This window comes from Prionailurus viverrinus, chromosome A2 (genome assembly GCF_022837055.1).
Source record: "Prionailurus viverrinus isolate Anna chromosome A2, UM_Priviv_1.0, whole genome shotgun sequence".
Taxonomy (NCBI): domain Eukaryota; kingdom Metazoa; phylum Chordata; class Mammalia; order Carnivora; family Felidae; genus Prionailurus; species Prionailurus viverrinus.
The window spans coordinates 54,190,482-54,213,714 of record NC_062562.1 but is presented as its reverse complement, the minus strand read 5'-3'; the positions used below and the strand labels follow the sequence as shown (position 1 = coordinate 54,213,714).

General features: G+C 43.3%; 1 protein-coding gene across 8 annotated transcripts in view; it reads left to right on the top strand.

Annotated features, from left to right (window-relative positions):
- NR2C2 (nuclear receptor subfamily 2 group C member 2) overlaps positions 1–23,233 on the top strand; it is a 100,511-nt gene that overhangs the window by 59,524 nt on the left and 17,754 nt on the right. For all 8 annotated transcript variants that reach the window (XR_007148899.1, XM_047843599.1, XM_047843579.1 and 5 more), the window contains 5 exons: positions 12,915–13,115; positions 15,490–15,592; positions 18,408–18,587; positions 19,714–19,861; positions 20,632–20,725. Coding sequence is in view for 7 of the 8 variants with exons in the window: in XM_047843599.1 (XP_047699555.1) it covers positions 12,915–13,115; positions 15,490–15,592; positions 18,408–18,587; positions 19,714–19,861; positions 20,632–20,725 (726 nt within the window). In the remaining variant the exon portion in view is untranslated. The remainder of the gene's footprint in view (positions 1–12,914; positions 13,116–15,489; positions 15,593–18,407; positions 18,588–19,713; positions 19,862–20,631; positions 20,726–23,233) is intronic.

Sequence of the window (23,233 nt, the reverse complement as noted above, 5' to 3'; positions counted from 1 at the left end):
GAACCCATGGCTTAAATATCATTTTGTGCTAGTGACTCCCAAATGGATGTCTATGGCCTAGACCTCTGCTATGACCTCCATTTAGTTCAAAATATTTTAAATTTTTATTGCTGCTACTTTGACCCATGTGTTATCCAGAAGTGTGTTAATTTCTAAATATTTGGGAATTTCAAAAACTTTTTATTAATTTCTAGTTTAATCAGTCTAGTAGTGACCTAGAACATACTTTATGATTCCTATTTTTTCTTAAGGTATATTTTATGGCCCAGAATGTGATGTATATTATTGGATGTTCCTTGCAAGCTTGAGAAGAATGTGTATCCTGCTGTTGTTAGATGGATTATTTTATAAATGTCAGTTATATCAGGTTGATTGATAGTGCTGTCCAAGTCAACTATATCCTTATTGATTTTTCTGCCTGCTTAATCTACCAGGTGCTGACAGGGAAGCAGTGACATCTCTACAGCTATAATAGTTGATTTCTCTCTCTCTCTTTCTCCTTGGCAGTTTTACAAGTTTTTGTCTCCTGTCTTTTGATGCTCTCTTGTTAGGTGCATACACGTTTAACATTGTTATGTATTTGTGGGGAACTGACCCATTTGTCAACATGTAATACCCCTCTTTATGCGTGATTTTTTTCCTTGTTCTGAGGTCTACTTTATCTTTAACTTCACTTACTCTAGCTGTCTTTTGATTAATGATAGCATGATGTCTTTTCTCCATCCCTTTACTTTTGATCTAACTGTGTCGAGGGTTTCCTGTTGACAATGTATAGTTGGGTCTTCTTTTTCTATTGAAATGAGTCTTTGTCTTTTAGTGGTCTGTGTAGACCATTCACATTTAAAGTGGTTCTGGATATACTGTATTTACATTAATGTCAACCATGTTTAACTATTTTCTATTTGTTGCCAGAGTCGTCTTTTTCTGCCTCATCTGGGTTTTTATCATGTTTGTTTATTTTTTTTAACTTTTTTTTTTAACGTTTATTTTTGAAGACAGAGCACAAGCAGGGGAGGGGCAGAGAGAGAGAGAGAGAGAGGGAAACACAGAATCTGAAGCAGGCTCCAGGCTCTGAGCTGTCAGCACAGATCCCTATGCAGGATTCGAACTGTGAGATCATGACTTGAGCCGAAGTCGGACACTTAACCAACTGTTAAGGGGCACCAACTCAGGTGCCCCTATTTATTCATTTTTGAAAGAGAGAGAGAGAGAGAGAGCAAGGGAGGGGCAGAGAAAGAGAGGGAGACAGAATCCCAAGCAGGCTTCGCACTGTCAGCTCAGAGCCCAATGCAGGGCTTGAGCTCAACAACCCTTGAGATCATGACCTGAGCTAAAACCAAGAGTCAGAGGCTTAAGGGACTGAGCCATCCTGGTGCCCCTGCCTTATTTGGTCTTGATTGGGCAATTTAGTTGATCCCTTTTATCTCTTCTCTTAATATATCAAATGTACATCTCTACAGATGTTTTTAGTTGTTGCCCTAGAAGTTTACAGTAATTATTTTAAGCTGATATAAGCCTACCTTCAAATGACATTATTCTGTTTCACATGTAATATAGGTTTCTTATAACCATGTTCCCAATTCCTCCTTCCTGTCCCTTGTGGCATTGCTGTCATTCATTTCACTTATCCACATGCTGTAATCACAGAGGACATTGTTGTTATTATTATTAATTTAGACAATTATTTTTTAGATCAATTAGGAATAATAAGATTTTATTTTACCTTCACTTATTCCTACAACAATGCTCTTCCATTCTCTAAGTAGATCCAAGTTCTAACCTATATCATTTACTAACTAAAGAAAAGCTTTTAATATTTATTGGGCAGGTTTGCTGGTGATGAATTTTCTTAGTTTGTGTTTGAGAAAGTATTTCTCCTTGACTTGTTGGTTGTTGTTTTTTAAAAATTATTTTTAGTGAAATTCATAGGACGTAAAATTTAATCATTTTAATGTGAACAGGTCAGTGGCATTTAATACATTCTCAGTGTTGTACAACCACCACCTCTATCTAGTTTCCAAGCATTGTCAGTGTTGTACAACCACCACCTCTATCTAGTTTCCAAACATTTTCATCAGTCCAGAGTAAAACCCCTTACCCATTGAGCAGTTTCTCCCTGTTCCTCTTTCCCTGTAGGCCCTTGCGACCACCAGTCTACATTCTATCTCTATGGACTTACCAATTTTGGATATTTCCTATAAATGGAATCACACAGTATGTGACCTTTTGTGTATAGTGTCTTTCACTTAGCATGATGTTCATTTATCTGTGATGTAGCATGAATCTGTACTTCATTACTTTTTATGGCTGAATAACATCCCAATTTATGGATAGACCACAATTTGTTTATCCATTGTTTCTCTATAGGTGAGGTGTTTCACCTCCCCACCCTACCCCACCACTCCAGACTTCTCTCAGTATTTTCTCTTTGTCTTTGGTTTTCTGTGGTTTGAATATGTTGAGGAAATATAGTGAAAAGAAACAAAATCTTCTCCCAATCCAGAAAACTCTCCATAAAGGTAGAAGAGAGAAACAGGAGTTTTTTTCCTTCTTTTTTTTTTAAAAGATGTTATTTTTAAGTAATCTCTGTACCCAGTGTGAGACCTGAACCCCCAACCCCAAGATCAAGAGTTGTGTGTTCCGCTGACTGAGCCAGCTAGGTGCCCCTTTCTCCTCCTCCTCCTCCTCCTCTTCCGCTTCCTCCTTCTGCTTCTCTCCCTCCTCCTCTTCCTCTTCTTCCTCTTCCTCAGTAAACATTAAATCAGAATGTAATGTGCATTATAGGCAATCTTCTAAGAAATTGCAAAGATGGAAAGGAATTTTACTCATTTGTAAGCCAAGCGTGTACAACCCATTACATACATGTTTTTAAGATCCTAACTTTATCATGGAAATTGTGGAAACTACTTTATTGAGGAAGGAGAAGGGGGAAAGGTTGTTAAATCTTTATGATGGGAGGTAGTTTGCAAATAGCAAGGTGCCCACCAAGTTAGGTCCTTACTCTCCCAGAGGCCTAGGAGGTAAGGGAGTTGTCTTCAAGTTTGCATTTCGAAATGGTGGCTCCCAGATCCTTGAGAACACATTCCTGAGTTGTGAGACTGGCAAGAGGCTCCTCTAACCATTATAAAGATTTACATACATATGAAAAGGACAGAGAAGGAGTTCTAAAAGGAAGGGGAAAGAAATTTCTTCCTTTATTTTTCACAGAATTAAGCCTCTTGTCTTTAATCTGTATTTGGCCTTACAAGTAGGATTTGTCTAGATACAGTATTTTAGTATTTATTCTGCTTGTCATTAATTTTAGGAAGTTCTCAGCAGCCACTATTACTTCCAGTATTTCTTCATTCTCCTTCTGGTATTCCAGTTACGTATATGCTGTATCTTGACATTGTCCCACAGTTCTTGGATACTCTGTTCTGTTTTTTGTTTGTACGTTTTGTTTTGTGTTCCTTCATTGCTTTTTGCCTTTGCATTTCAGTTAGGGATGTTTCTGTTGACCTATGTGATGCAGTTTTGTAGGGGGGTGAGGCAGGGGGTGTCCAAATTGACGGCCAAGAAAGAATTCTTGAGATGTCTTTGATGCAAAAAAAGTGATATTATTTTTTATTTTTTTTAATGTTTATTTATTTCCCAGAGAGAGACAGAGCATGAGTGGGGGAGGGGCAGAGAGAGAGGGAGACACAGAATGAGAAGCAGGCTCCAGGCTCTGAGCTGTCAGCACAGAGCCTGACGCGGGGCTCGAACTCTCGAGCTCATGACCTGAGCCGAAGTCCGATGCTCAACCGACTGAGCCATCCAGGTGCCCCAAAAAAGGTGATATTATTAAAGCATGGAGTCGGGACCCATGGGCAGAAAGAGCTGCCCTGCGATTGTGAGGAGTGACTGATTATATACAGTGCTATGGAGTTGGGGGAGGTAAAGGCAAAAGGGAGGCCTTGCTATTGTCAAGTTAAGGTTGTTTTCCCTCTAGTAAGACTGGACAGAGGGAGTTTATTGGAGGAATGTTTTACTCTGCCTGCCTCAAGTATTTGTCAATGAACTGCAAGTTATAAGGAAATTTAATTTTATCTACATTTCCTTCTGCCTTTGTTTCCCGTATCACTATCTTTAAGCTCACTGATTCTTTCCTTGGTTGTGTCCAGTCTGCAGATGATCCCATCAAGGCGTTCTTCGCTTTTTCAGTGTTTTTGAATTCTAGCATTTCCTCCTTTCTGAGAATTTCCATCTTCTCTCCTCTGTTCTTGCATGTTGTCCTTTTCGTCTAGAGAACTTAACATTAATCTTTGTATTTTAAGTTCCTGTTTGGTCATTCCAACGTTTGTGCCCTGAATCTGATTCTGATGCTTGCTTTATCTCTGGATTGTTTTTCTTGCCTTTTGGCATGTCTTGTACATTTTCTTTTTAAAATCAGGTAATGTCTATGTTAGATAATAGGAGCTGAGATAAATGAGCCTATAGTATGGGGATTTATGTTGATCTGGCTACGTGTTGAGCTATGTATGATGTTCTCTGTGGCTATAGGTCCAAAGGCTTCAGATTCCTCTAGTGCCTTTGTCTTGGTCTCTCCTCTTGACTTTGGGCTTCCTTGATACTCTTCTTTAGAGTGTCTATATCTTAAAGCTCTTCCAGCTATAATCCCCTGTTACACTGGAGCCCTGTTGGTGTGGTGGTAAGGTGGGAGTGCAGAAGCATTCTACAATCTTATAATGAAATCTCAGTATTTTAGTGGGCCTTTGTCCTTGGACTACCTGTAAGAGTTCCTGGACCTAGTTCTAACTTGGGGGCAGGTTTGGAGGAGTCCCACATATACAACACCAAGCAATTCTGACACTATCAATGTAAAGATAGCATAGATTCCACAGACTAACAATTCAACCTGATAAAACTGCCCCCTAGTCCCACCTCAGACATCACTCTCAAGTCCCAGGTTGTTACCTATACCTCTGACTAACCAGCTACAGATTAGAGTTCCAGTGACCTTCTTAGGTTCAATTAATTTGCTAGAGCATTTCACAGAATGGAGGGAAGCACTTATTCATGTGCAGTTTATTAAAGGATACAAATCACCAGCCAGATGAAGAGATACCTAGAGCAAGGTGCCAAACAAAGGAGTTTTTGTCCTTGTGAAACTTGGGGACAGACAGCTTAGTGGCACACAAAAGTCTTCTGGTTCCCCAAGCATGGAAGCTCCCAAATGGGCCAAAAAGCTGTTTTCTTGGGTTTTTATGGAGGCTTCATTACATAGACATGATTGATTAAGTCACTGACTATTGACTAATTGAACCTCCAGCCCCTCCCCCAACCCGGAACCTCCAGGGGAGGGGGAAATGAAAGTTCTAACCCTTTCATCCCATGGTTGATCCTTCTGGCAACCAGTCCTTGCCCTGGGGAGGGGTTCCAAAAGTCATCTTCATTAATAACAAGACACTCATTTCACTTTTATGGCTCTAAAGTATTTTCAGGAACTGTGGATGAAGATCACATATATCTGAAAAATATACTTTTGTCATCTGAATGACCAAGTATATACTTCTTATAAATCATATTGCAGGCTGTGACCTTGACAAGTGTGTATTAATTTCCTCTACTGCCCACCTCCTTAGATGAGATAAGGGAGCCTGAGGGGCCTGGAGTTGAAGAAATGCCCTCTCCCCAGGTGGGATAGACTCAGGTGTAAAGCCTTATTCCCCTGCGGAATAGTCATTTGTTTACAGAAGAAACCCTTGAGTTCATTTTATAAAAATTCTTCCCCTTCCCTTCCAGAGCCACCAGGAAATCTTTCTCATCTTTTCACCTTGGGAACCAAGTGGGATTTCTGGAGCTAAAACCCATGAAAGTATGAGGGACCCTCCTAAGCCTGTGGTACTCAGGAGTTTCTTACTCTCAGGCTAGTCTGTGCTGAGTCTTCAGCAACTCATTGCAGTTACGTTTTGAGTGTTCCTCCAGGTTGGCTTCTGCTCCAGCTAAGCAGATCTCACACTTTGTGAATCCACCTCTCTCCAGATTTTGGAATAGAGTTTGCCCTGCATCCTCAACTTTTCTGATAAGCCCAAGGGAAGTCATTGATTTTCATTTTGTCTTGCTTTTTCTTGTTGTTAAGGTGGAATGATGACTTCTAAGCTGTTTATATTGAAGTTGAAACCAGAAATACACTGTGAGCTCCAAACTCATCTATCTGGTAGTTTACTTGACACATCTACTCAGCCGTCTCCTAATTGGCAGGCTAAAAACAGACTTCTGAATTCCTACCATCCCTTGCCCTTCCATCATGCCATTGTTCAGGCTAGAAACCTAAGAGTCATTCCTGGCTGTTCATTCTCCAGTCCTTACATCTCCTCCCACCTACACATGCTGTTGCATCTCCCTCCAGCCTGTATCCCGCAGTGGTCCTCTGCTCTCCACAGTCCCACAGCCACTACCTTCTGCTCTCACCTGGGCTTCTCCAGGGACATCCTAATAGTTCCTCAGCTTCTACTTTTCTCCTATATTTTTTTCCATCCAATATCTAGGAAGATCTGTTTAAAATGCAAAGCCCATCATTCCCTCACTTAAAATCCTGAATGTGTTTAGAAAACACTGTTTTGTGTTACTCAGGGAGGAAAGCTTTGTGAAATACTTTACCTGCCTAAACTTTCTAGAGATTGAATTAGGCTGAATGGAGAATATAGTTGTTTGATCCTTGCCTGTGAGCGGTACTAACTTCTCATATGTGTTAAAATTTATTTAATTTTTTAAAATTTTTATTTTTGAAAGAGAAAGCATGCATGTGGGGGAGAGGCAGAGAGAGAGGAAGACACAGAATCCGAAGTAGGCCTGGAGGCTCCAAGCTGTCAGCAGAGACCCTGACACGGGGCTTGAACTCATGAGCCGTGAGATCATGACCTGAGCTGAAGTCAGATGCTTAACCGACTGAGCCACCCAGAACACCCCTTAAAATTTATTTTTAAGTGAAAGATTGATTTACCTTTTTGCATAGGTCAAAAAATTTTTAACAGGTTTTTGCCTTTACTTTTAATTTAATTACCTTTACTATTGTCCTGCTATGTTTAATATACCCTGACTTGTAACAATCTAACAAATTTTATATAGTTTATATATTTTTAAATGTATGTGTGTGTAAAAAATAGTGTAATGTAAGATAGATATAAAATAAGAAACCTAAAGACTTGGTTTGGGAGGACAGAACCCTTGAGTGGCTCCCATTGTATGTGGAATGAAATCCTGACTCCACGCAAGGCCAGCCCACCTCCCCCTGTAGGGGAGCCTTCATTGTCCGTGGACCTGATGTGAATTCTAAGAGCTCCTTCCTCTTAGGGCTTTCCATGTGCCAGAACATTTCCCAGTTCTTGGAACACACTTTTCCCTGAACCTTAATCCGACTCCCTTCTTAGCCTTGAATCTTGTTTTAAATGCCGCCTTAACACAGAAACCTTCCTTGACCTCTCTTTCTGAAAGGTTAAGTGCCTGTGTTTTCTCCTACTCCATCCAGCCAGATCTTTAACCTCATAACATTTATCATAAACTTAAACTGTTCACTGGTTGGTCTGTTTACTTGGTTTTTGCCACTTTCCCACTAAACTAAAAGCTCAGCGAGAGCAAGAGCCATCTCCGTAATGCCTATAATCTAGCAAAGCCCATGGCATAGAGTAGACCCTCTTTGTAAGCATTTGAGGAATGAATGAAAGACTGTAGTCAGTGGGAGAGATTGGATGAAATGAAAGGGATAAGACAAGGCTTCCCAATGAGGAGAGAAGTACGTGAGAGCTTAGAGCAGGAAATACTTTTATCAGGGTCCTCTTATGTTCTGGGCCGTGTACCAAGTGCTTTCACACACGTATTGCTTCACTTTCCTAGGAATCATATAACTGCTCCACAGTGACCCAGTTGGGAAGCAGTAGAGTGAGCATTCCATTCACAGCTCTATCTGCAAAGCCCTATTTCAGGATCACAAACTGGTGTTTACAGGACCAGGTGGCAGTGGAAAAGGTGGTCAAGTTGGAGATTAAGGCCAGTCAGAGAGCCCATGACCCATCTGAAGGAGCAGCCACACACAGCCAGTTGATAACCACAGGGAACTTAGGTCCAGGATGGCCTCAGCTTCCAGCTTGTCACAAGAACTATAAATCCAGTTTTTATGGTAAATACTCTATCTTCAGGTGTTGGCAACCAGTTTTTTAAAATTTTTAAACTCTGGGGAACGCCTGGGTGGCTCAGTCGGTTGAGCAGCCGACTTTGCCACAGGTCATGATCTCACAGCTCGTGAGTTTGAGTCCCGCATCAGGCTCTGTGCTGACAGCTCAGAGCCTGGAGCCTGCTTCGGATTCTGTGTCTCCTCCTCTCTCTGCCCCTAACCCACACGTATTCTATCTCTGTCTCTCTCAAAAATAAATTAAAAAAAAAAAAAACAGTAAAAAATTTAAAAAATTAATAAAAATTTTAAACTCTGGGAAATCAAGCAAAAGTTATCCATTGGCTGGTTTTACCTTTAGGCTATCCCATTTGCAGGTTTTTCTTTACAACGTAAATCATGAGCCCAGCTCGGCTGGAACAGAGTGGGTAACATGGAGGAGAATGGCAGTAAGTCAGGTCACATTGAGGTCCTTTTAGGGTAGAAGTAGAGAGGGCCTTGGGCCTGTAGAGTATGTAGTCTGTGCTAATAATGTGACATATACGTTCCTAAAGATTCCCACACTGCCAAATTTTGCAGTAGAAACCATAGGGCTTGTGGGGGGAAATGGGCTTAGTGGCATAACATTTAAAAACTGTTGAACATACCTAAAAAACAGGTATGAACTTAATTTAATGTAAATAGTAGTTTTATATATGTTAAATAGTTAAGAAACACATAATGACCACAATACAATATGGCACTTTGCCTTGAAAGATATTGAAGCTTACTTGTGGAGGGGGTGTGAGAGGATTATAGCTCTTGAATGATTGTGAGTGGGGTGGTCTGAAACTAGGGAAAGCAGCAATACCACCTGCACAGAGCTGGCTGTTCCCACTTAGCTCACTTCACTTGGATGTCATTTTCTGGGTGTACACTGTTTCTCAGAGAAATCATGCATAAACAGACAAAAGATTTAAATTGTGCCTAGATTATTCTCTAGTATATCTGTCACATTGAAACAAGTACAGCTTTTCAAAACAAGCATCGTAGCAGTACTGCATAGCCAAGCTGTGGAGGGCCTAAGAGTCACACAGGAAACAAGACCTCCCTCATTACAGTCCTCCTTACCCTCCATTCGTTATTGTTTATAAGCAGAGAGTAGGAACATTTGTTCCAAGTGAAGAGATTAAATAAAGTTTGCTTCTCATATTCATTTCCTAGGGCTGCCATAACAAATTAACACAAACTTGGTGCCTTAAAACAACAGAAATTCATTTTCTCACAGTTCTGGAGCACAGAAGCCCAAAATCAAGGTGTTTGCCAGGGCCATGCTCTCTTTTAAGATTCTAGAAAAGCTTCCTTCCATGCCTTCCTACCTAGCTTCTGGTCCTTCCCTGCAGTCCTTGGAGTTCCTTGCTCACAGCTGTACCACTCCAGTCTCTGCCTCCATGGGCACATGGCTTTGTAGTAAAGACACCAGTCATTGGATTTGGGGCCCACCCTAATCCAGTCTGGACTCATCTTCACTTGATCACACTTTCAAAGTCCTATTTCTAAATAAGATCACATTCATAGGTCCTGGGGGTTAGGACGTAACCATCTCTTTTTGAGGACACTGGTTCTACCAACAACGCTTCTTCTCCGCCCCTCCACAGGAGATTTAATAAGTCCGCATACATCCTCTCAATTTTTTTAAGTTTATGTATTTATTTTGAGAGGGAGAGTGCAAGTGGGGAAGGGCAGAGAGAAGGAGAGACAGAATCCCAAACAGGCTCTGCGCCGTGAGTCTGATGCAGGGCTTGAACTCACAAACCAGGAGATCATGACCTGAATCAAGATCAAGAGTCAGATGCTTAACCGACTGAGCCACATGGGTGCCCCTACATCCTCCCAATTCGGTGTTTCCTTGGTTTCATTAAACAGGAGTCTGCCTGCTTGTGTTTGTCAGCAAAGTTTGTGTAAGGGTCACCCTGGGGTTCTTCTGTGACCCTGAACCTTTGGGGGGGAAATAGAAAAGAATAGTTTGAGCTTTAGGATATGTTACATACAGCCACCAAGAGCAGCTGTCCCTGTCTAGACCCCATCACTCCTACGTCCCACCCCTGCCCTAGCTCCATACCTGCCACACCTCAACCAAGAGGCCTGGGAATAGCAGCAAAGGTAGTAACATGCCCATTACTGTGTCTACTCAGATGTAGAGTGCATCACCTCTGAACATGCGAAGGACTTCTACTAGCCATGCCTTGGTTATAGCTGGTGATTGAAGATCCTTTCAATCACATGACTCTCTCATTTCTTTTTATTTTATTCTAATTTTTTTAAATGTTTTTATATTTGAGAGACAGAGTGCGAGTGGGGGAGGGGCAGAGAGAGAGGGAGACACAGAATTTGAAGCGGGTTCTGAGCCATCAGCACAGAGCCCAACTCAGGGCTCGAACCCACAAATCTTAAGCTCATGACGCTTAACCGGCCGACATCCACCCAGGCGCCCTCGTGACTATCTGACTTTGTAACAGGGAAAGTAGTTTAGGAAGGAGATAAGTTTTGATAGACATGAAAAGGAAGTCAAACACTTAACTCCTAGATCTCAAAGTTGTAAGGGCCTTCCAAAGGCCAGCTTGTTACCTTTTAACTAAGGTAGGAGTCCCTTTTGTGGCAGCTGAGAGAAGTATGTGTCAACCAGTCTGTCTGGGGTCTTTCAGTTCCTCATTGGGTAGGAAAGGTTTTTTTTTTTTTTTTTTTTTTTTTTTAAAGAATTCTTCTTACAAAGTTTTCTATCTCATGTTTTACTTTTCCAGGGGAGTCTCGGTATGTATGCCACAGGAATCTGCCTGTGTAACAGTGAAAGGTACTTCCTTTCATTCTTTGAAATCTTCCTTCTTTATCCTTAAAGATCTTTTGACACATTAGTTGGAAATGAGGATATGCCAGGATTCATGCCCAGCCATCAGCTAAGGATTTGTTCTTGTATCCTGTTCCCAGTCTGCTCTTCTTTCTGGTCTTGAACTTGCTGTGTGCCCTCAGCCTGTAACATACTTTGCCACATTTATGTATGGCTTCCTCTCTTGCTTCATCAGGTGTTTGCTCAACATCACTCCATCAGAGAGATCTTTCCTTCTAACATGGCTCCCCCACCTCCTTTCCCTTGACATGATTTGTCCACTTACTCTGCTTTTTAGTTTTCTTCAAGGCACCTAGCAAGCCTGATGCTCCACAATATCAGTGTTCATAGTCTGTTCTAGACTTCTAGAAGTCTAGAAGGTTAACCCCACGAAATAGGAGCTCTATAGTATTCGTGTCCCTATCCCTAGGACCGAGAATAGTGCTTGCCACATAGTGAACACCTAGTAAACTATATTAGGTAATTGGATCTTTTCTTACCTATGTCATTTGCTTTTGAACCAACCAACCTTATCTAATTTTTCATATTGGATAGTTGGTAAAGGTGTTGTGCTAGATTCTGTAGAAGTTTGCTGTCTGAACCTTGGAATGATGTGTCACAAGGCAACATCTATCAAGATGTGGATACCAGACCTGGCAATAAATACAGTATAAGGAACTGAGTTCTAGTCAGAGATGTAGTACATCTCCGCTTGTCCAAGGCCCAGCCACAACAGCCCCAAGAATCCTGTTTGCTGTGAGGCCCTCCTGCTGTCCCCAAGGAGAAGGTGGGCAGTGCTCCAAGCTGGGCACTCGGCCTAGAAGAAGGCAGGACAGGGAGTAGAACAGCTTCAGAAAATTTCATGAGCAGGAATGAGAAGTCACTCTTGCTGTAGCAACTATTTTTATCGTAACTGATGCAGTTAAGGCAGGGGCTCTGGGAAGAGGCAGGCTCTGATAGCTGGCCCCCTGAATGGTAGTAGCCTCTGGAGAAATCAGGATCTGGACTTCTCTGGAGTTTATTATGTCCAGGACAAGGATTTTTTTTTTAATGTTTATTTTTGAGAGAGCAAGAGAGAGACAGAATGCGAGCAGGGAAGGGGCAGAGAAAGAGGGAAACACAGAATCTGAAGCAGTCTCCAGGCTCTGAGCTGTCAGCACAGAGCCTGACTTGGGGCTCGAACTCAGGAATCATGAGATCATGACCTGAACTGAAGTCGGATGCTTAACCGACTGAGCCACCCAGACGCCCCAAGGATTTTTTTTTTCTTTTTTTTAGTTAAACCTATCATCTACTATTATTATCTCCATTTCATAAAAGAAAGGGCTTTTCTTTTTCCAGTTTTATTGAGATTATAATGGACACACAGCGCTGTGTAAGTTTACCGTATACATCATAATGCTTTGCCTTACATGTATTATGAACTGATGACCCCTATAAGTTTAGTTAGCATCCATCGTCTCATACAGATACAGAAAAAGAAAGAAAATATGGTTTATTCCTTGTAATGGGAACTCATAGGATCCACCTTCTTAACAACTTTCAAATACATCATATGGCAGAGTTAGCTACAGTCACCATGCTGTACATCACATCCCCAGTATTTAGTTATCTTACAACTGGAAGTTTGTATCTTTTGACACTCTTCATCCAATACCCACCCCACACACACCCTAAAGGGCATTTTAATGAAAAACAGGAAGGATATCATCCCAAAATAAAATTAGCTCTATGATCATTGGTTTCTGAAAAAACTCATGGTTCTGTTTTGTTTTTCTCATTTCACCATGCACTGGTGAAACTGCATCTTGGACCAGCATTGACTCCAGGACGGCATTGGGCAGTCACCGCTTTGAGCACCACCTGCAAGTACACAAGTCGCATGATGCTCCGTGAGAGCAGCCTCCATGTTGTGTCTTGTAGATTGTGACAGACCAGCAGACAGGACAGAAGATCCAGATAGTCACCGCAGTGGACGCCTCCGGATCCCCCAAGCAGCAGTTCATCCTGACCAGCCCAGATGGAGCTGGAACTGGGAAGGTGATCCTGGCTTCCCCGGAGACCTCCAGTGCCAAGCAGCTCATATTCACCACCTCAGACAACCTCGTCCCTGGCAGGATCCAGGTGAGGCCTGTTGATAGGCATTTGTTTCTGCACTTATTTCTGACCCTTCCTCTGTCTTGGAAGCCAAATCCATCTCTAGAAGTTCCTTTGAGGACCTGCAGGCATGGCAGAGTTATGCTTTGGCTAAAGTAAAAAACCCGCAAGTGAGGGGCAAGGCCCAGAAGGCAGCCAGCTGCAGTGCTCAGATGGAATGGAAGTTGAGCGAGAAAAAGTCAGTGGCCCACAGGAGACTGGCATGGGCAAGCTGACACTGAGGCCACTAAAGAATCCTTCTAACTAAAGTAAGACTGCACGGTAGTAGTTCTTGGCCCCTGACATTTTAGGGGCACCATCTAGGGCTGACCACAGTCCGGAGAGGACTGACTTGTTCCTAATGCTCACTTCAGCCTCATCCAGGTCATCAGGACTGGTCCCAGCTCTTCATTCTGTCCTAACTTGCTCCTGTGAACTGCTGCCTCTGGGTCCCTCAGTCACCATCTCCATCTCTGCCATGGTTCTCCCTTTGCTGGCAGGGTGAGATGGGGAGGGGGGCAGATAGAGAAACAAAAAGAGCAAGGGTTTGACGGAAAGCAGAGTTATTGAGAAGCGCTGAATGTCCAAGCCTGACACTTAGAGAAGCAAACTCAAGGCCACTGTCTCATGGTGGCCAAGCGTGGAGCAGATTTAGTGAAAGTCAAGATGGGATCTATGTTTTTGTTTTTAATTTTTTAAAAATTATGGTAAAATATAACCGAAAATTATCATCTTAATGACTTTTAGGTGCCCTGTTCAGTGGCATTAAGTACATTCACATTGTGTAGCCATCCCCACCACCCATCTCCAGAACTCTTTTTATCTTCCCCAATTGAAACTCTGTCCCCATTAAACACTAACTGCCCATTCCTCCTCCCCCAGCCCAGACAACCACTATCCTACTTTCGGTCTTTATGACTTTGGTATTCTGGGGACCTCATGTAAGTGGTGGTATTTCTACAGTACTTTTTCTTCTGCAGTGGCTTATTTTATTTCACTGAGTATAATGTCTTCAAGGTTCATCCATGTTGTAGCCTGTGTCAGAATTGCCTTTCTTTTTAAGGCTAAATAATATTCCACTGTGGGGCGCCTGGGTGGCGCAGTCGGTTAAGCGGCCGACTTCAGCCAGGTCACGATCTCGCGGTCCGTGAGTTCGAGCCCCGCGTCGGGCTCTGGGCTGATGGCTCGGAGCCTGGAGCCTGTTTCTGATTCTGTGTCTCCCTCTCTCTCTGCCCCTCGCCCGTTCATGCTCTGTCTCTCTCTGTCCCAAAAATAAATAAACGTTAAAAAAAAAAAAAAAAATTCCACTGTATGTATAGACCACTTTTTATATAGTCATCTGTTGTTGGATGTTTGGGGAGCTTCTACCTTTTGGCCCTTGTGAATAATACTGCTAAGAATCCATGTTTTGAGTGGGGGGGGGGGGGGTCGGGGGGACTTTCTGCTGTAGAGAAAAATAAGGAAAGGGAATGATTTTTTTTTTCTTCTGATAGAGCTGGGTTCAGGACACAAATTATGTTCAGCTTTCAGAACTGTGCTTTTGAGACACCTAATGCAGTTAGTAAATACTACCTCTTCCTTTCCCAGACTACATGCTGATCATCTGAAATCAAAATTCTTCGCTGCTTATTTAGACTACTCCTTGTTCATGGGAAGGTGGCTGTTGATTTTGTTGCATGTTTTTTAAGAAGTCATTCTATATAATTGCTGTATATATTCCCACCATACAGAAATCATGTTAAGGGTTACGGTTGGTACGTTATTTAATAACAGGTATTTTTCACTTTCTCATATTGATGTCAGTTACAGTATTCTTCCAGATGAGTAACACTGTCACCTAGAAAGTCATGTACAAGTGAAGAAGAAATAACAGTGTTCAGAGGTCACCACCTGCCTCAAGAAGAGACCTACTTATTTAATTAATAAAGCTTGATTATTTCACTGCCCAGTATACCTCTCTGCATACTTCTAAGCTGTTTCATGGGAATGGAGAAGCAGCCAGAAAGACCTGCAGTATCTTCATGTTGAGGCATCTGCATGTGATTTCCCACGTGGGGCTCCCCATCCTGGGTGGTTGTGCTAGCCAGATAGGAGAATAGACCAGTGAAAATCAATGTCTGACCTTGGACAAACCACACATCCCCCCACCCCTTGCCACCACCACCACAGCTGAAGGGGCATAGTCTAGGTGAGCAACAGAGCCATTCTGGATATCCGGCTAAGTGTCAAGTGGGATTTTCCCAGTTCTGCCCAAGGTTCTCCTGCTTAGAAACCCAAGATTAGGAATTTCTAGTTAAACATTACTTTGCTTTAACGATCTGATTTTTAATCAGCACTTTGCTTGTTTCCCAATTCTTCTTAGATCGTCACGGACTCTGCTTGTGTGGAACGTTTGCTGGGGAAGGCTGACGTCCAGCGGCCCCAGGTGGTAGAGTACTGTGTAGTCTGTGGCGACAAAGCCTCTGGTAAGTAATCCTAGATTATAGGTGCACTTCATGGTCCAAAGTCATGAACCAGTTGGGGGTGGGAGTGGGGAATTACCAGAGAGAGAACATTTTCTGTAGGATTTGTAGGTTTCAAAACATGAACTCCACTTTTCTTAGTGGGGTAGTAATATAAATAAGCAAACCAACTTGTCAGATTATTAGAATCAAAAGAAAAAGTCAAGGTACTGTTTCTGTGAGTTGTAAATCTTAGTTATATATTTATATACTACTAAGAAAGCAGTTTCTTTAATCTAGGTAATATCAGCACAGTGCTTTGCTATTTCACAAGATGTGTTACTTGTCTATTTCTTCTTCATCATCTTCTGTCATCCCCTCACTATAACCCAGTGTGGTAACTGCTGTAATGGAGGAGTAAGCACGCAATTCTGGCTGGAGCCCCAGGGTCAGGCAAGGTCCCCCAGCGGCAGTCACGTTCTGTGAGACTTGGAGGTTGAGTGTGTATGCATTGGGTAAAAGAGAAGCATTCCAGCTGGTGGGAATGTAATTTACATCCCCACCAATGGATGTAATTTACTCCATTCCAGGGAGTAAACTCCTGAGCCAGGGCCCAGCGAGTTTACTGTCCATACCCATGGTGTCTTTGGGGAAGAACTCGGGCTTCTGTGGTTAGGATGTGAGTGCAAGGAGACTAGAGAAGATGTCTGGCCCTAAAGTTCAAAATTCAGCCTGCTAACACCAGTGAGCTGTAGAAGGTGAGGTGAGCAGGAAGGATGGAGAAGTATTTAGTGAATGTGCTGACAAAACGATCAAAGGATGGACAAGTATTTAATAAGATACTCTTTCAGCTGTGTTAGGGCCATAGGCCTGAGTTTTATGATTGGCTCCACTTTAGTCTATGGTAACAGAATTCCTAGGAACTTTGGGCACTTTGTGATCCTGTTTAAAACTAAAAAAGGATGGACCAAACATCTTAGGAAGACAGCCCAGGCAAGCATCCACAGAGGTCAGAAGCTGCAGTTCCACTCCTAGCTCATGGCATCATTTGCTCTGCCAGGGTGCCTTGCCTCTGTTTCCACCCCTTGTCTTGAACAGGGCAAAGCCCAGCCCATCCTTCCCTTTCTCTGAAGCCAGTGCTGCTTCTGTCTTCATCATCCTTTTGTATAGACCACTATATCCTGTCTCCTGGCTCAGCAAGAAGAGGCATTCTGCAAACTTTTGAACAAATGAATGAAGCATGAACATAATGAAGAGGCCCACAGAATCTGCTTGGCTTCCCCATTTGTCAGTCTCTTTCTGGGCTTAAAGGAATGGCCTAGTCACAGGCTTCCAGTGCCACAGTCTCCAGATACTAGAGGTCACTCTAAAGTCTAGAGAGGCTAAGGAAATACACTGAAAAGAAGGAAAAGTGATGTCTACACAGGAATTTTAGCACTGTTCTTTTTTTGTTATTGTTTATTTGAGAGAGACAGAGAGAGTGGGTGAGGGGCGGGGAGAGAGAATCCCAAGTAGGCTCTGTCCTGCCAGCACAGAGTCTGATGCAGGGCTTGAACCCACAAAACTGTGAGATCATGACCTGAGCCGAAACCAAGAGTCAGATGCTTAACCAACTGAGCCACCCAGGTGCCCCTAGCACTATTCTTTTCTTTTTTTTTAATTTTTTTTTTTCAACGTTTTTATTTATTTTTCGGACAGAGAGAGACAGAGCATGAGCGGGGGAGGGGCAGAGAGAGAGGGAGACACAGAATCGGAAACAGGCTCCAGGCTCCGAGCCATCAGCCCAGAGTCTGACGCGGGGCTCGAACTCACGGACCGCGAGATCGTGACCTGGCTGAAGTCGGACGCTTAACCGACTGCACCACCCAGGCGCACCCCCCTAGCACTATTCTAAAGACACAAAATTGAGACCCTCCAAATACACACTTGGAATGGCTCTGCGTGTGAGAGCTTAGGACTGTGGGACACTCACTCAGTAGCTGCCATCAGTGATGATCCTTTCCAGCAATGTAGCTATGATACTGGGTTAGAGAAGACCAAACCAGGGGAGTTTCATGGTCAGTCCCAGCTAGGAACAAATGAGGTGTGATGTGTGTGGAGAAATTGGAAGGGTAACTGAGATGGGGGGCTCTTTTTAATGTCATTAAAAACTTCGTCATTAGAAGTTAGAAACCCCAAAGTAAACAAGATTAGAAAAAAAGAACCATGTGTAATAAACGCATTTCTAGAACTGTGTTTCCAAAAGGGTCTGAATACCTAACCCAAGTGAACCACATGACATGCACCCTTCCCTCACCTTGGGCCTACGCAGTCACGGCCCCTGTGCTTCCCCAGGACCCAGGACAAGACTCACATAGAGGGAGTAAATGGAGGAGGAGTAGGACCCTATGTGCTAGAAAAGTCATGCAGGTGTTTGCTGTGTGCCACTGTCAGCAGGATAGGCGCACTGGGTAGTGTCACAAGCCCAGGTCTGCAGAGCCAGGACCAGGTGCATGCACCCAAGTGGACACTGGTTCAGCCGTTATCCATGGGCTCCTCCTGCATGTTAGGTCCTCTGTGTACTAAAAGCATTGAGGTCATGCCGTTTACCAGCTGTCACTTAACCTATCTGAGCTCCTGTTTTTCCATCATGACTTTACAGGGCTACTTTAAAGATTATAGGAAAATTATGGGAAGAACCTAAGTGCCATGCTTAATGCTCGGGCCTGTGGCTGTCCTGTGGCTGCCGGTGTCTGACACTGTGCCAGTCACCTTGATAGAAGGTGACCTTAGAAACAGGGCCTGTGGCGGATCACCTCTTCTCTTGGTGAATTGCTTCACACACTCTTTCTCCTTTCAGGCCGTCACTATGGGGCTGTCAGTTGTGAAGGTTGCAAAGGTTTCTTCAAAAGGAGCGTAAGGAAAAACCTGACCTACAGCTGCCGGAGCAACCAAGACTGCATCATCAATAAACATCACCGGAACCGCTGTCAGTTTTGCCGGCTGAAAAAATGCTTAGAGATGGGCATGAAAATGGAATGTGAGTAACAATAATAAGAAGCCGCCTGAGTTAGCAAGTTGAGAGAAAGTGAAGTTTCTCTACCTGGCTTTAAAATACTCTAAGAGAAAAATATCCACCGAGGCTTCACTTTATTTCCCTTCTGGGTCAGCTAGGTGTTCCAGCACTGATGCTGCTGGGATTGGTCATTTCCCGTGGAGTATTTGGAAACCTCCAGATAAATCGGGATGCAACACAGGGCAGTGGGGTAAACACAGGCTGTGGAGTATCAAACCCCAGCTCTGTCACGTAGGAGCTGTGGGGACTGGGGAAGACATGTCACTGCTTTCAGCCTCAGGGTCCTCATCTGTGAAATGGGACCCTCTTACTTACATATTGGATCTGGGGTTCATCCTTTCTTTCTGTTAAAAAGGTTTTTATTTTCTTCATTTCTTTCTGGCCTGTATACTCCTTTTAGGCCAGATTGCTAAAGGGAGAGACTGCTAGTGTTGTAGAAAACTAACACCCCATTAAACAGTTTGCAGAAGCTGTGCAGGTTTGAGTTCGACATTGGAATGCTTCCTCTCTGACACGTGCGTTAGACAAGATTTCTGTTAAGGACCAACTTGAAGATGGGTGTTTCTCTTCCAGAGAGTGCCTTTTGTTAGCAGCAGGCAGAGAAAAGCCAGAGTCCTCAGGGTGGGCCCCCCACAAGGCCATACAAATGCCGTGCTCAACTGTCTTAGCAGGCAGTGCTTACCCTCTTTAGCCCTTTGGATTTAACATCGTATCGTTTGGCTTTTGAGTTTTTCACCTCTTTGGCTGAAAAGTCCACTGTGAAAATGGAGTTAGATGTGTCTAGCACCAGAACCTATCATCCCTGTAGTAACAAACTTACTAAGGAAAACCCCTAAATTTACTTTGAAAGATGTAGTTCAAAGTGGGGGAGGGGCAAAGAGAGAGGGAGACAGAATCCGAAGCAGGCTCCAGGCTCTGGACTGTGTCAGCACAGAGCCTAATATGGGGCTTGAACTCAAAAACCATGAGATCATGACCTGAGTCAAAGTCAGACACTCAACCGACTGAGCCGCCCAGCTGCCTGGAAAGATGTAGTTTTTAATAACTTGACTCTTTCCTCTAAATGTGAATATTTATGTTGTGATTTAAGCTGTACAGAGTGAACGGAAGCCCTTTGATGTACAACGGGAGAAACCAAGCAATTGTGCTGCTTCAACTGAGAAAATCTATATCCGGAAGGACCTGAGAAGTCCTCTGATAGCCACTCCCACGTTTGTGGCAGATAAAGATGGAGCAAGGTCAGTCCCTGTTTTGGTAAAGGGTCACACTGCTATCAGCCTTTGAGCTGTCCCTTGGAGGGTGCTTACTTGGCTCCCTGCATGCTGCCACAGCCTTCAGCCTTGTCTTGCCCCACCCTACCCTTTTTGGAGCTGTTCCAGTCATACCTGTGGATAGGCCTGAGGATGGCTAATTTAAGATGGGGTCAGAATTTCTCCTGCATCAGGGGCTCAGGTTATGTCCTGTAGTTATTCATACAGGAAAACAGTTGCTCTTCAATTCAAGATGGAGTTTTTCTGCAGTATAGACAAAAGGCCTAAGTCCTCAGGTAGTCTCAAATAGTGCCACAAGTTAACTTATATGTCTTTTTGCTTTCATGTAATCTGTTGAACTTAATTGAAAAAGAACAGAAAAGAAAAATAAGAAATCCAAACTCTATCCTAGCAAGAACTAGAGTTGAGAATTCCTTGGTGATATTCTGAAGATCAAGTTAACTTTATTTAAAAGAGCAGTCACTGTCTGTGGTCATCATGGAAGCTTGGGGGAGCAGGGGTGGGAGCGGGGAGACATGTGTCTGTGTGGCATCCTGTTTCAGGCTGTAGGCCCAGCTCTGTGTGCATCTCGTTGCAGAGAGAAGGGGGGTTGTTAGTCACTCAGTGGCTGAGTCCAGTTAGAGCTTTTGTGCTCTTCAGACAGCTTTGCAGATGTGGAAGGGACAGAGCAATGCAGCATGATCATACTGTGCATTAAATGTTGGAAGCTACTCTGGGTTTCTTTATGTCTTAAATAGACAAACAGGTCTTCTTGATCCAGGGATGCTTGTGAACATCCAACAGCCTTTGATACGCGAGGATGGTACAGTTCTCCTGGCCACGGATTCCAAGGTGATGTTCTCTACTTATGCCTTACTCTCCATCTTTCTGTTGCTGTGCAGACTGCTTCTCGGAATTGTGCACCCACCTTCTTGGCCTTCCGAGACAACCTCGAAAGCATGGCCTTCTGCATCTCACCTCACTTCTTATACAGCCATCTGTGATTTATTTTAGGGATGTTGAGGACTTTTTGGAAACTCAGGACTGGCTGGTTATAGTCATTGTAACATGTCAGGATCTAGAGTTCAGTTTGGTGAGAATTCAGTGGCTCTCAAATGAGTTAACCACCCCCCACCTCAGTACACACATTGGCAAACTACTGGTATGCTAGGGAAATGGCTGCTTATTCTAAGATGGCCTTTGGCAGAAGCTGCTAGTTCCTTTTTTTTTTTTTTTTGGTTGAAGTTGACACACTGTTAAATTATCCACACCCACCCCCTTCCTTTTTATTAGATGACCTGCAGGAGGAAGTTCAGGCAGGATTCTGACAATTGTAAAACTAAGCAAATCAGCCATATGGAATTTAACTTGCTGTGAACAGAGGTGTTTGTCATTCCAGGAGAGAGAGAGCTGGCTAACCCCTGTGAAGATAACTTAGGAGAAAGGTTTTATCCAGGCAAGGAAACTGATTACATTAGAAACTATGAGATGAGAAATATAACCCAGTGATGATGAAGTAGCAGCGCGCCATGGCTGAAGTCCGGTTTTTCTTCTCTAAAAGGAGCGACTTCGTAACAGTGCTGACATGGCTACTGCCCTGAGAGCCAGAGCCACGCTACCTGCAAGGCTTCCTTCTCATCTATTCACATGCACATCGCTGGGCCCACTCAGCACGTTAGGAACATCCTTTTTTGAGAAAGAAAAGGCAACAGTGAGAGCTGCTGGCTGGCACCAACAGCAGCTTTCCATCCTCTGGCCCTTATGCCAGGCTTTGAGCTTCCTGTCTTTGGGCACTGGTGATGTATGTGACATGGGAATCACACCCAGTTTGCTGCTGTCACCCAGTAGCCATTCAGGACAGTGATTGATGCATAGTGGGGTAGAGAGAAACCAGAAGCCTGAAAGTAAGGCCCAAATAACCTTAAAACCTGATTACCAAGGGATTTCACAGCACTGTTCCATGGTACCATCCATGCAGAGACTGAGAATAAGAACCAAGAGACTCCAGAGTCTGCTATCTTGGGAGCCCAGCACCGCTCTTGAGAGCCATGTGCCCTCTTTCCTACATCTCTGCTTCCTTCAGTACCCCCGACACAGGGGTGCTGGGAAACTTGAGTTAGTTTTATAAAGCACACAGCATGCAGTGACACTCAGTAAATGAGGAGCTAGTCATGGTCATTGGATGGAAGAGAAAGGACACAAACTGTGGTATTTAAGTAGCAGTTAAGAGAAAGAGCTGCAGAGTCAGACGTGTGCTCCTACCTATTCCTTCCTCTGTGGTGTGGAAGTTTTTCATGAATAACGGAGTATATACAAAGCACCTAAAGGGAGCTATTTTCAGAATCTGTTTTTTAAACCTTCCACTTTGAAAGATTAAAATTCAAAATAACGTACCTTGAGCGAGCACAAAGATACTGCAGAGCTCCCCTGTACCCTTTACTCAATTGCTCCCAGCAGTTTATCTGGCAAGACTGCAAGATGGTATCAGAACCAGGATGCAGCACCGGTACAGTGTGTAGGGAGTGATCTTTTTCTTTTTTCATTTAAGCTTTCTTTCTCTTCAACACATCTTTCTGTCATGACAACCTGCATCATTTAACAGCTGCACAACCTTCTGTTATATGGTTGTTCGGTGATTTGTTAGTTCTCTGCTTATGATCTTTTCTACTGTTCTGGTTTTTTACTTTTCTAACCAGATACAACAAACATTTGTTTATACATCTTTTTTTTTTTTAACATTTATTTATTATTGAGAGACAGAGACAGACAGAACATGAGCATGGGAGGGGCAGAGAGAGGGGAGACACAGAATCTGAAGCAGGCTCCAGGCTCTGAGTTGTCAGCACAGAGCCCGACGCGGGGCTTGAACTCGCAAACCGCGAGATCATGACCTGAGCGGAAGTCGGATGCTTTACCGACTGAGACACCCAGGCACCCCTGTTTATACATACCTTGATTTATTTGTTCAAATATGTCTGCTTTTCTTTTTTTGTTTATTCGAGATAAAATTCACATACCTGAAGATTTATCCTTTTAGTGTTACAGTGCAGTGCAGTGGTTCTAGTACTTTCACAAGGTTGTACAGCCATCACCACTACCCAATTCCAGAATATTTTCATCACCCCAAAAGAAACCCTGCACCCATTAAGCAGTCACTTCCTCCTCCCCTACCAACTGCTACTCTACTTTCTGACTATACTCTACTTTTCTGATATAAATGGAAACATACAATATTTTGCCTTCTGAGACTGGCTTCTTTCTCTTGGCATAACGTTTTCAAGTTTCATCCATGTTGTGGCGTGTGTCAGCAAGCACTTCGTTCCTTTTTATTGCCAATTAATAAGCCCTTGAATGACTAAA